Source organism: Patagioenas fasciata, chromosome 5 (genome assembly GCF_037038585.1).
Source record: "Patagioenas fasciata isolate bPatFas1 chromosome 5, bPatFas1.hap1, whole genome shotgun sequence".
NCBI lineage: Eukaryota > Metazoa > Chordata > Aves > Columbiformes > Columbidae > Patagioenas > Patagioenas fasciata.
The window spans coordinates 64242580-64254970 of NC_092524.1; the positions used below are offsets into that span (position 1 = coordinate 64242580).

General features: G+C 40.6%; 1 protein-coding gene across 1 annotated transcript in view; it reads left to right on the forward strand.

Moving 5' to 3' along the window:
• KCNH5 (potassium voltage-gated channel subfamily H member 5) overlaps positions 1-12391 on the forward strand; it is a 169633-nt gene that overhangs the window by 38269 nt on the left and 118973 nt on the right. Inside the window, exons 5-6 of the mRNA XM_065839182.2 lie at positions 1884-1999; positions 5872-6264. Of these exons, the coding sequence (XP_065695254.1) occupies positions 1884-1999; positions 5872-6264 (509 nt within the window). The remainder of the gene's footprint in view (positions 1-1883; positions 2000-5871; positions 6265-12391) is intronic.

Below are 12391 nucleotides of genomic sequence, written 5' to 3' on the forward strand. Positions count from 1 at the left end.
CCATCCCCATCGGCCACAGGGAATTGTCTTTCCAGGGATGAGGACACTGTGTGTGTGCATGTGTGTGTAGGTACCTGCCCAGGGTCTGGAGGTGGGTGACCACTTCCCAGAGGAGAACTGCTCTTTTCCTCTGGTTCTTGCAGCATGGTTGCAGCGTGCCAAAAGCAATCAGCTGGATACACCGTGGCCTCCAGCAATCACGAAACATGTCGGGGCAGAGCTGTCAGGACGCTGTTGCGATCCTTGCTTCCTCTTTGAAATCACTGGCTAAGAAAGATAAAGAGCAGTTCTGACTTTTTTTTCTTCAAGCTGTCTCCCTGCCACAGTTTTATAGAGAATTAAGAAAAAGAAAACCACAATATTTTTTTCAAGAATTTAACAGTTCATACTCAGATCCCTATAGTCTGTCTTGACCTTGTTTAATACAGAAAGTGAATGTTCCTAATTGAATATCCCTGTAAGCTCGAGAAGCATGAGGCATACCCAAAGTTCACATTTAAGGTTTAGATTTGAATAGTTAATAAAATACTTCTATTTTTTACCTTTTCCCAGTGCATTTTTTATGTGCATTTTTGAGGTCATGTATAAATAACCAGACACAAATGGTTTCTGCTCTGCTGGTGGTGTATCATGATATTTAGGTCTGCTCTGATTGCTAAATGATGAAATGATTTACATTTGTGTGAATGTGATATATATGTGATAAATTGCAAAGCCGAACTGTATTTTTTTTTTCTTGAACTTTTATTGTCGTGTCTGTTCTCTTATCTTCATTTTATCTACCCCAGGGCTTCCCTTAACTTTCCAAGTCCCTGACTCCTATCAGACATCAGGCATTTAAAAATAAACCTACCTAACATAGAACTGTTGTGTTTCTTTTCTTAGATGTGACATTTCCCCCGTTTTTCACCTATTTAGCATTCAAGTCAAATAAAAGTAAAACCTTCTCCTGAACCTGTTTCCTGTCCATAACTTGTTTGATATTTTCTGCATACCTGTGTAGTAAAATGTCAGGTTATACCTGGCTATGTTAAGCATCTCTTCAGTGCTCTTGGGGAGGCATTTCCTTCCTGCAGATATTTGGATTTTCAGTTTTCCTGGTTAAACCCCTGGTGTTTTCTTTGCTACCCCTGATCTACCTCATCCATTGACGCATCCACGCCAGCTGTCACGTTTGGGCGTTCTTCCAGCAGGAATGACCTGATGGCACGTTCCTGGATCAGTGCTGCTGTCAGTAACACACTCCAACTGCTCCTTTCTGGATGCTGCACAAAAAATTCCCCAGGGGTGGCCTATTGTGTGGGTCTCCAACTACCATTAAAGCAGCTGTTTATCATTAGTTTAACAGCTACGTGTATTTTCTAATGCCATTTACAATCTAGTGCTTAATCTGTGTTTGAAGTATTTTTTAGCTGTGACAAGAAACAATAAAGACTTAAAGATCAGGCTTTTGTGGCTACTCCAGCAGCCCTGAATCAGCAAGAGCCAAACTGTAGCTAGGGAGATTTTCACTTCAGCAGGATTTGCGGACTTGGGAAGCCTTTGCATTAACTTCAGTGTCTTAGAATTAGATTTAAGCAGTGGAGCTTACTCCCCAGAAGGCTGAAAGCACAATGTGATCCCTCTAATACGTCATCTCCAAAAGGCAGAAGAAAGAACAAGCCAGAGCATTTTGGTTTATACTCAGATTTACTCGTGGTTGCCTTGAAGCAGTGGTATTTTTCCTCTTTTGCGATGTCTTGAAGTCTGGAGCCTGAAGCTGTTCTGTGCAGCAATTTAGAGAAACTCAAAGTCCGAGGTTTAATATCAGTGAACATGGAGGAGATATACTAACGATGCTTGTGGTCTGAGTACATCTGACACGATTTCCTTCTTTCCCGCAGGTTGGACAAAGTTTGCTCGGCTGACGCGAGCCCTGACGAACAGCCGGAGCGTCCTGCAGCAGCTGACGCCCATGAACAAGGCTGAGGTGGTGCACAAACACTCCCGATTAGCCGAAGTAAGTGGGACAGACGCCAGCCTGCTCCATCCATAAGACAGGAAGAGATGGGGGGGTTGGGAAAAACCTAATTCCCATTACTAAATAATATTTTTAGAGTAAAGTGTTTCCCAACTCTGATTTTTTTTTTTTCTCAGCCTCTCCTCTGCTCATCCTAAAGCAGCACTATGTGCCAAGCCCACATTTCTGGGACAGGTCACTCCGAGTCGTGAAAACAGTCTCCATAGGTCACTTTTTACTTACATGGCCCTATTTCTGTGATGCAATTCTCAGTTTGCTGGTTGTTGCTTCACTTGTGGTGCACAGTATGCTCCTCTACGTGCTGTATCACAATGATGTGGAACCAGAGATGATGTCCTTGAGCCCTGTGGATGGTCGCTTACTCTCCCAGGGAAAGGAGATTATTTGAAAAACCTCTTTGGAAGTATCCCTGTCCAGGTCCCTGGGGTTGTACAAACACACTGACTATGTATCTCTTAATCTTGACTTTCTTGTGAAGTCATTCCTGTGGTATTTTGCTCATCATTTTTTTCTTCAGAACTGATGAAATGAACTCTTTGGCAGGTTGCAAACATCTCCTTAACAGTGCAGATGGTGCAACAAGTGAATGCCTTCAGGTTAACTGATGAAACAGAGGTACAGCTTTCATCTTCATGTCCGTTGGTAATGAAAAATATGCGGGTCAAAAATATATGGTCAAAATATATGGGCTACTGAACATGACAACCCCAGCCACCTTGTGCCAGAGAGCTTGTCTTGGGTTCAATGCTAAGAACCAATAGCAGCTTTAAATGTGTGTGCATTTGTTTGTTTCATTTGTTTGGGGTTTGGTTTTGTTTATTTTTCGTTCTCTTAATAATAATAAAAGCTCTGCTTAAATTAAAATCAGAATGGAAACACATAGTTTCCAGGTGTTGGAAATGTGATGTTTTCCCTTGAATTATCCCATACCAGTAGCTGGATGACTGCTGAGTTACTCTCACATCTTGCTTTTCTAATTCATGACATGTCAATGTTCTGTAAATCCTGTTATATTCATTCTTGGCTTAATCTAGAGAAGACTAGAGAAGATATGGTAAGAATATTCAAATAAGTCTATAGCAGGTGCATAGAATGAGGGAGGAAATTGTTCACTGGCATCACTATTGCTAGAGAAAAAGTAATGGCATTAAGTCACAGAAAGGAAGATTTAGGTCAGGCAGCAGAAGCTCAGGTAAGGGAGAAGGTTGTACTAAGGAACAGGTTGCTCGGCGAGTGTGCAATCTCCTCTCCTACCAGTCATTTAGAGCTACAAAGTGCTTTGTAGGGAAAGCACTGTGAGGAATGCAGAATGAGTGGAGGCACATCATCACTGTACAGGCCGAATTTTCCATACTTCTGTGTCTGAGGAGGAACATTATCATTACAGCTCATCCCTTGAAGAACATATTGCCCACCTTCATTAGGCTTAACAGTTACCAGCCATTTTTGTTAGTTGTATACAAGAATAGTTCAGCGAGTCTGTGATGAATGCAGCTGACTAACAAGATATTGTGTATTCTTTTGTGGTTTAAGATTAAAAATTCATGCAGCATGAAAGAAATAATCATTATAGTTCAGTGGTCTCCACAGCCACTTGCCACCCACTCACCATGTCAAACTCAGCATGATATTATGTTAAGAATAATAATTATGCTTTTACAATGTCATGGGAGCTCCTAGGCACTCCACCATCAGAGACACAGGGAAGTATCAAGCATATGTTCATCGCATTTGGCTTGAGTGCTGAGAGTAGCTTGTTATTCCAGCAATAGTGAGGCTGTTCCTGGCTCCTGCCCCAGTAAACAAGGCAGGGAACAAATAGGTCTGGAGAAACCAAAGAAGCAAGTCCCAGTCTTGATTTATCATGACAGAGAGTGTTGACCACAGATCAGTCCAAAGTGATAACTGGAGATAGCAACCAGATTATGAGTCAAAGGCAACATTGTATATTAAATGCAGGGGACAATTTTGGCATTGAAGGAAGTTTCACGGATTTGTACAAAGGCTGCTGTGAAAAAAAATGGTGGTATTGATCATTGCTTTTATTCCAGCGAAGGACCCATGGATCCACCAGCAAGTTCAGCGTGCCACAGTGGCCAGCTGAACCTTGCCCATTAGGGACTTGGAGGAGTTGTGGTAGTGAGCCTTGTCCTCATCACCGGGGAAGGGACACCTGGAGGTTGATATTTTTATGGTTCGCACCAGGGGTTTGGCATCTGTGAGGGTCTCTGGCAAGTGTCATTGGGACCACACTCCTTGCTGTGTGTTGCTGTTCAACTGAAGCTCAACACATGGCTTTGCGTTACACCAAAACTGGTGTGATAGGAGGCTCTTGGCAGCAGCCGTGGTCTCTTGGAGGTCTCTGCTACACTCTCACTGCTGCCTCTGTAGTGGGTATAGTGGTTTTCTAGTCACAGATTAAATTTGTGCAACTCAGCAGACTCTGGAAAACAATGTAACAATAAATGAGTGTTTCATCATAGCAGTTTGCCTTTCCTTGCAGGTTGTGATTGCTGAAATTGACCTTAGGGAGGGTGGGAATAGGTAGGCAGAAACAGGTTTGCATCCCATCAGGCTACAGCCTGACATTGGGCCAGGACAGACATGTTGGGAAGCCACATCCTCCAACAGAGAGTGAGGGAGGCTGCTGTTGTTTTCCCTTGGTGATTTCTGAAGAGCAGGTTTTCAGCAGAGCCAGACTTTTACTGTCTGATCTCGGTAACAGCTTTCTCATCTTAAAAATAAGGCTGCGAAGAATTAATAGGGAACCCATATCTGTGGTACTTGAGATCATATTCTTAGCTGTGCCATTTACTCCTTTTTCATCGAGGAAGCATCCTGCGTTTGATCATTTTTACATATGGGAGTGCTGTTTACAATCTGACTGTCCCTGCAAATATGGTGCCTCAGGTCCAATATGGGACAGGTGTGGGGCTGAAATAAGTTTTAAAGTTGCTGGAATTATTTATTTTCTCCCATACAGACCTGAGATCCCTGAATGTAAAAGGTGTTATTAGTTCCAAAATACACATGAATCTTTTCAATTGTCAGCGCAATATATTGCCACGTTGTGCATTCCTTTGTGCTTTTGTTTCTTGTGTTGGACTGAGATAAGAAGTAATTAGATTAGCTGGGAGGAATGTCTTAAGTGAATTTGGCTTGGTTCCTTTGCAACGTTTCCAGTTCCACATTTTACAAAAGTGCACATGCTGGAGATTATAGTCATATGCAAAAAAAAAAAAAGAGAAGTAATTACAAGAAATAAAAAAGAACCCACTGGAGATATTGAACTTGTAAGAGCAACAACTTTTTGAGGAAAATGAGAAGTAAGCATGATATTGCTAGGGTGTTAGAGCAGAAATTGTGCACTCAATGCTTGATTTTAGAAGGACGTCAGCCAGCAAGGCTAAAATCTGGTTTACCTTTGATAAGGTATTGTTCTGGCTCAACCATGGTTTAAAAAAGAGGTCAGGCACAAAGGATTAGTACCTCCAAATACGAACAGATACTCATGTTCGTAACTGCAGAGCATGAGCTGGTGTGGCAGTACCCACCAACCTGTTTATGGAGCCTCTCTACCCTTGCTGTTAGCATGGCTTCCCTTCAGTGCCTCTGCAAAAACCTCCCTTTTTGCAAGTATATCCTTAGATGCTATGCTGCTCCCATTCATTGAGTGGTAGCTGCTTCCACACATTCTTAATAAATCAGATAATTTAGAGACTGCAGGTTGACTTGCAATGTCCGATGAACACAGTCCCGTCTTTGTGCCGCTCCTTACAGAAATCCATTAAGACCTCTTATTGGATTATATTAATTGAAAACAGTAACATTTACTTTTTTGTTTTTTACAGGTTCTCCAGCTGGGATCTGATATTCTTCCTCAGTACAAGCAAGAAGCTCCAAAGACTCCACCACACATTATACTACACTATTGTGCTTTTAAAACCACTTGGGACTGGGTCATCTTAATTCTAACCTTCTATACAGCAATTATGGTTCCATATAACGTCTCCTTCAAGACAAAACAGAACAATATTGCCTGGCTGGTGCTGGACAGTGTCGTGGATGTTATTTTTCTGGTTGACATTGTTTTGAACTTTCACACGACCTTTGTTGGCCCTGGTGGAGAGGTTATATCTGATCCCAAACTCATAAGGATGAACTACCTGAAAACGTGGTTTGTGATTGATCTTCTGTCCTGTTTACCGTATGACATCATCAATGCCTTTGAGAATGTGGATGAGGTAAGTGATTGTAGGCCTCCTCCAAAGGATTTTTTAATAAGGAATTAATTCAAGAGCATGCTCCCAGGCATCTGGCAGCAATGAGAGGCAACTGAAGCTCTGTGCAAATACGCAGGGATGGCCTTAAGCTGCTGGGCTTCACCTACTCAGCATTCCCTTGTGGGAGAAGAGGCGTCTTATGATGTCAGTACCACTAGTGGATGTGTACGTTAGTGGATATGGGTTTTAGAATCATTTGCATGTCACCCAGGAGCGTTACTGCACGTCCATATCAAAATGGGCTGGACCAGTTGGGATGTCCCTCTGCCACAGCCCCCCTTTGCAGCTCAGACCCAGTGGCTGCCTCTAAGCAGCTTTAATCCATTACAGGACAGACTGATGTGGCTTGACGTAAATAATCAAAACTCTCTATCTGCTCTGGCTGAAGCTGGTGACATATTTGCCACTGACATACAAAAGTAGAGGATGCCTCTGAATGAGCATTTTTAAAATCCTGCTCTATGATAACTTTTTAAACCATGCTGTAATTTTCAATTTTCTTTTTTCATGACATCTTTTTAAATGTCTGGTTGAGAGGGAGATTTATCTCCATTTTTTTAAACAGTTCTTGAGCTACTGCTGGAATTTTAGAAACTGTTTGAGGAGAGAAAACAAACCTATCCTAAACGGACAATGAATTAGAGCTTTTTAACTGCTAAATGTGTTAACATTTACAAAATTGAGCTTGCAGTCTAAGATAATAGCGAAAACAAGCAATAACTTTGACAAATAATGCATGCACAAGTCAGTGTAGAGAAAATTCGTTATTAAAATGCAACTATAAGGGCATTAGGACTTGTTTTAATTTTTCTCTAGAGTCTTTTATCTTTAGGGCTATAAACAGATGAAAAAGCCTCTGTTCATTTTTTAACATTATAACAGTTTTTTCTTAGACCGTTGTTCAGTGCTGCTTTTTGTTGTTGTTCTTTTGGTTTTCTTTGTTTCCCCTTCCCCCCCCCCTTTTTTTTAAAATTCTCCAGTTCCTCAGTTATATATCCTCACTTTATAAAAGTCTATATTCCTATTTTTTAATGCAGACTTTGGTGCAGATTTTGTACAGCTTCTTTAAAATTCCATCCCCGTCTCTGTGCTGAGTACCATCTTTTGACATTGTTCCATTTTATTTATAGAAAATATGACAGAAGTGATAATACTTGCAGCTTAAATTCAAGATCATATGAGGGCTGCCCGTCTGGAAGCAGGTTGTACAGTCAGGCTGTGTAAGGAGGTGGTATTATCAAGGTTGTAAATATAATACAGGTTTTTAAGATAAGCAATTTCAGGCTGAGAGGAACTCGATTTTTGTAAAAATGCAGCATTATCTCCAGATTTTCATGCTTTAATATGTAAAACAAACAGAAAATTACTGTGCCCAAGCAGTACAGTTTAAATATTAAGTTTAACCTCTTTCTCTAACATATAGATGAGAAAGAAACCATCTGCAATGTTTGCGACAGTGAAGAGAATCATTGGCATGGTGCATTATAATTGAGGCACACTTAAAGTGGCAAAGTTTAACAAAAATGTAGTAACCATAACAGGATACCTGGAGGTCCAGTGATCCTGCAGCTGCTATCATGCCTTCTAACAAATGGAATATCAACTCCTTTTTAGTAAGACAACCAATAGTAACCTTTATTTCTCATGAAATGGTCTCTTATGGCCCTGGAGCCTCCAGCATACATTGGAGTACAGAGTATAAATGTTTATGCACTTGATTTCAAAGCCCTCCAGCTCCAGTTTTCCCTAGTGCCTGAAAAGAATTGAAGTGATTTTTGAAAACAGATATGTAAGCAGTCAATCTTGGGTCTACGTTTTCCCTTTTCTTTGTCTTCCAGGGGAGATTTTATTTTTTGTGATATGTCTTCATTTGTGACATTGAATTCTTTTGAGCTGGTTGGTGTGTTCTGGGTGGTTGTAGTTATGAATGCTGTTTATCTTCATTTGGCCTTTAACAGTTTAACATAACTGGTACTTTTTTCCTGGGATTTATCTTCTTGGCCCACAAACAGCAATGTGCTCAATCATTCTTTATAGGTAAAGAATAAGTAGATCAATAAGCTTAATTTGGATGAAATATTCTCGTTGATTAAAAGGAGAGTGTTTCTCATTAGAAGGTGAAGTGTTTCCTACCTAAGGCAAGTAGGAGAGAGAAGAGTTCTTTTAGCTCTTGGTTCTGGTAGGTTTTAGCCCTTTATCTTGGCCCTGGATCTTTAGCATTTAAGTTGGTGACTGTGGCATTTCAGAAAAAGTTAACAGGAAGTCAGAGCTTAGTGGTAAAGACCTTGGGGGCAGATCCTGGTGCTGTTTGAGTTCTTGGCATGACAGTGAAGGATGGACCAAAATCAGGGTGAATAGCCCTAAAAACCAGCTGATTGAAAAGTGACTTTCCAAATTTCCCTTGTGTGTCCCACCTCCATCCCTCTTTTTTCCACATAAAGCATCAAATGCGCTTTTGTTAGTTGTTAAGGGACTAGGTGAGGAGGGGGGACATGATTGCAGGCAGTTGTGGGCAGGTCTCTCACGTCTAAAGAAGAACACGGCCAAGGAACTTTAGGCTTGTGTCTCTCCAGTGTAGATGCATACTACATATGTGATATAGGTGCTTGAATGTTCTCATGCAGAGTCTGCTTAGTCATTGTATAAGACACTTTATGCACTTGAGTGCTATTTTATAATGTCAGAATTAAAGAGATAAATAGAAAGATTTTTAAAAAAGAGTTTGAAAAAAGGAAAGGTGTTTTTTCTTACTGAGGGTTGGAGTTCTTCAAATGCAGTCAGTCTTGGACAGAGTCAAGTGTCATTTCCATCACGGACAGCATTAGGCCAAGGCTAGAGTCTTGTGAAATTCCCACCTGAGGCAAACATGGCTGCAAATCAAAGTGATTTTGTAATTGAGCAGAGGTAGAGCCTCCATAGAAGGATGCGATGAAAAGGATTATGACACATAAATTGTGAACTGGGGTAATTAAGATGATTTGAGGCAGAATTAGAGGTGTGGATTTCCACACCTGGAGTTACAGAGCCAGGCTGTTACCGTCTGCTCAGGGGGATTTCAGTGTGTGACAGTGAAGGGGAGAAAAGTAAGATAATGAGAGAGAGAGGTACTTTTGCACAGCATAGAGTGATCTAAATTGATGTGATGGATGAGGAATTAAGTGGCTAAATGGTATTGATAGAGTAGGAAAACAAGGTAAAATAGGCTGGAGAAAAATGAGCTAAGAGAGAGTAAAGTGGACTCCTTAGTGGGATACATACTTTAAGAAAATTGGTAACATGATAGTCCTAGAATTCAGGAAAATGCATGGTGTCTTTTCTAATTGGGAAATATTACTTGCTCTGAAATACCTTCTGGCTAAACCAAAGCCATAAAGAAAACCTTTCAAATACAGAAGTGTGAGAAAGGACACTGTAAAATAGTGAGAAATCAGCCAGTTTTCAAGATATGAACCAGAATAGAGGGTGTGTGCTCAGACTACCTGAAACTGGGCTGATATATTTTTTTTTTAGAGTGAGAGAGTTCTCTGAAATTTCAGATTTAGTCCAAAAGGTCATGTCTGTCTGTCTGTCTCTTCTTTTAAATTAAAAAAAAATTAAAAAAAAAAAAAAAGAGAAAAAAGAAAAAAATTTGGATTAGTGGGGTATATGGCGTTTGGATCAAAAGATTAAAAGATTTTGGTCACAGGAGGTTCCTATTGTTGTCATGCTGTAAAGTATGTAGGAACTGGAAGAAATCATTCTAATTGTTTTGCTGAGTACTTAGCTGTGTTTAACAACTCTTTCCATTGCTGTATGTACTGTCACTTATGTTTCTGAAATCGTGATTCCCTGCTTTTGAAGCTGGAGAATTACGTTGCCTTGAGGCTCAGCCTTTATATGTGTTCTGCCTACCAGAGAAAGATAAATATCCAACCTCTGTCAGTCTGGGCTACCAAAAGGTTGTTTATAGCGTAGATAGCTATTAATCCCATAGAACTCACAATTTTCAGTCACACTGTGCTGCAAATTGTCAGCAGATGGGTTTACAGTGTGCCTGAGGACACAGATCTCATTGCTGGTTCAGGTATGGTCAAAACATGCTACAGCTCCCTTTGGGACCAAACTCATGGATTTACATCCCAGGGAAACCAAGATGTTGTGCAGGTGTTTGGCTCTCGTCCCCACGTGGAGCTGTGCAGCTGGGAGCTGATACAGTGCTGCTGAGGGCTGCATTTGAGTCTCTGTAAATTAATATGTAGAATAAATATTCCCAAGACTAGGTGGATGGACAAGCCTTTGGCCAAATGGAAAATACTTCCACAAATTAAGTGTTCAGTACAGCTCAAAAAACCCCCTTTGGTATTTGGAAAAATATTGATGCCTCTTTATTTTTTTTTTAAATTATTATTTTCTCTGAATTTTTACTGAGATTCCTGAATTTCTGAGTTTGTAATGGAACAAAACCTAGAAGCTTGATCTCATCTCTGCCAGAGACACAGCCCTAAACTGATATAGTACGTATTGCAAAGACTAGGGCCATATGTCAGGATGGCACATAGAGATAGCCAAATAGATGGTTTTCAAATGAGTTGTATGAAATATCATCCTTTCTGCATAAATTAGGGTTCATGAGATACTGGTTGGAAATGAAAGCAGACAAATTTAAATGAGCTAAACTGAATTTCTTTGTCTGTTGTTTCATAATGTAGGACTGCATGACCCAGTGGCCTTTAAAATGTAGTGATCTGTGCAGGACATAGTAAGGCATGGAATCCTTGTAAGTGCAATCTACTTTTAATTACTATTATTGATCTGTTTCAGTGGTGGCAGAAACTCCTTTGCATCACTGCAATGAGTAGCGACTAAAATAGTAATGTCTGTAAATTGAAAGCAAAGAAAACCTGATACAACTAGTTTAGCCGTATTCGCATCTGCAGTGCTTTGCTGCAAACACTCCCTTTTCAAAAGATATTTGAAAAAGGGTTTATGGTTCCCACTCTGAGTAGCATAAGCCAGGTGAAGATAAATCAGTGTATTTCAAGAATGTGACTTTGGCTCTGAAAGAAAGTCCATTGCTAGCTACCTTTCTTAAATCTAGGTGGCTGACATGGAGAAAATAATTCCCAGAACTAAATCCCTGCTGCAGCCAAGTGTTAAACTATGATGAAAACTCCTAGCAAAATAATGACAGGCGCACTAGGCTTGGGACCTGGCATTTTTCCCTTTGTCATGCAGTCGGAAGGCAATTAAATATGAAGAATACTGTCATCCTGCTGTAGTGTGCAGAAAACTGCAGTATAATAATACAATGGCTTGATTACGGTGTCCAAATATAAATGTATCCACCTTAGCCATATTGTATAAATAGTCGAGAATATTCACCCCATCACCCTGGTTGAACGTAGTTGCAGAATTGCACCACATCTCTTTAACTTTTATTCAAGCTAGGATTTTATTCAAGTTCTGCCACTGTTTAATTATCAGCTTTTTTAATGCTATAAAAGGTTTGGGATATTTCTACAGGTTCCCCTGTGGAGAAACATGAGTGTCATCTTGACATGAGGGTCAATTTGTGAAGGACAGTGCCTGACTCGGAGTTGATGCAGGGGGTGGTGGGAAGGCAGGCAGGGTTGTCTCATGAGATGGATGTGACCTGGTAGCCCAGAGCTGCACCGCTCTGATGCGGATTACGGCACACTGAACTTTAATTCTATGTCTCAGTGGTCTTTTCTCCTTTTTTTTTTGTTATTTAATGTGTTGTATGTTACTGGGAAACAGATGTTGAGTACATTGGGTACAAACCACTTTCAAGGGAAGCTTCGAGTCCTGTGTGATCCCTCTGCTCACAAAGGGAAGGCTTACAAAGGAGATGAGGCAAATGAAATAATCCGGTCAGCTACTCACTAAAATAATGCTGATAGGAGTAGCGCAGATCCACATTACTGGGGTTGCTGTACACAACCATCAATAGGAGGAAAAGAGCTGCAGGCTTAGACAGTACATCCCACTGCAGGATGGGCAATTGCTCTGCACTAAATGGAGCCAAGCCTTGCTGAAACTAACTGCATGGCTAATATCAGAATTAGCAAAGTTTTGTCACAGCCACCTT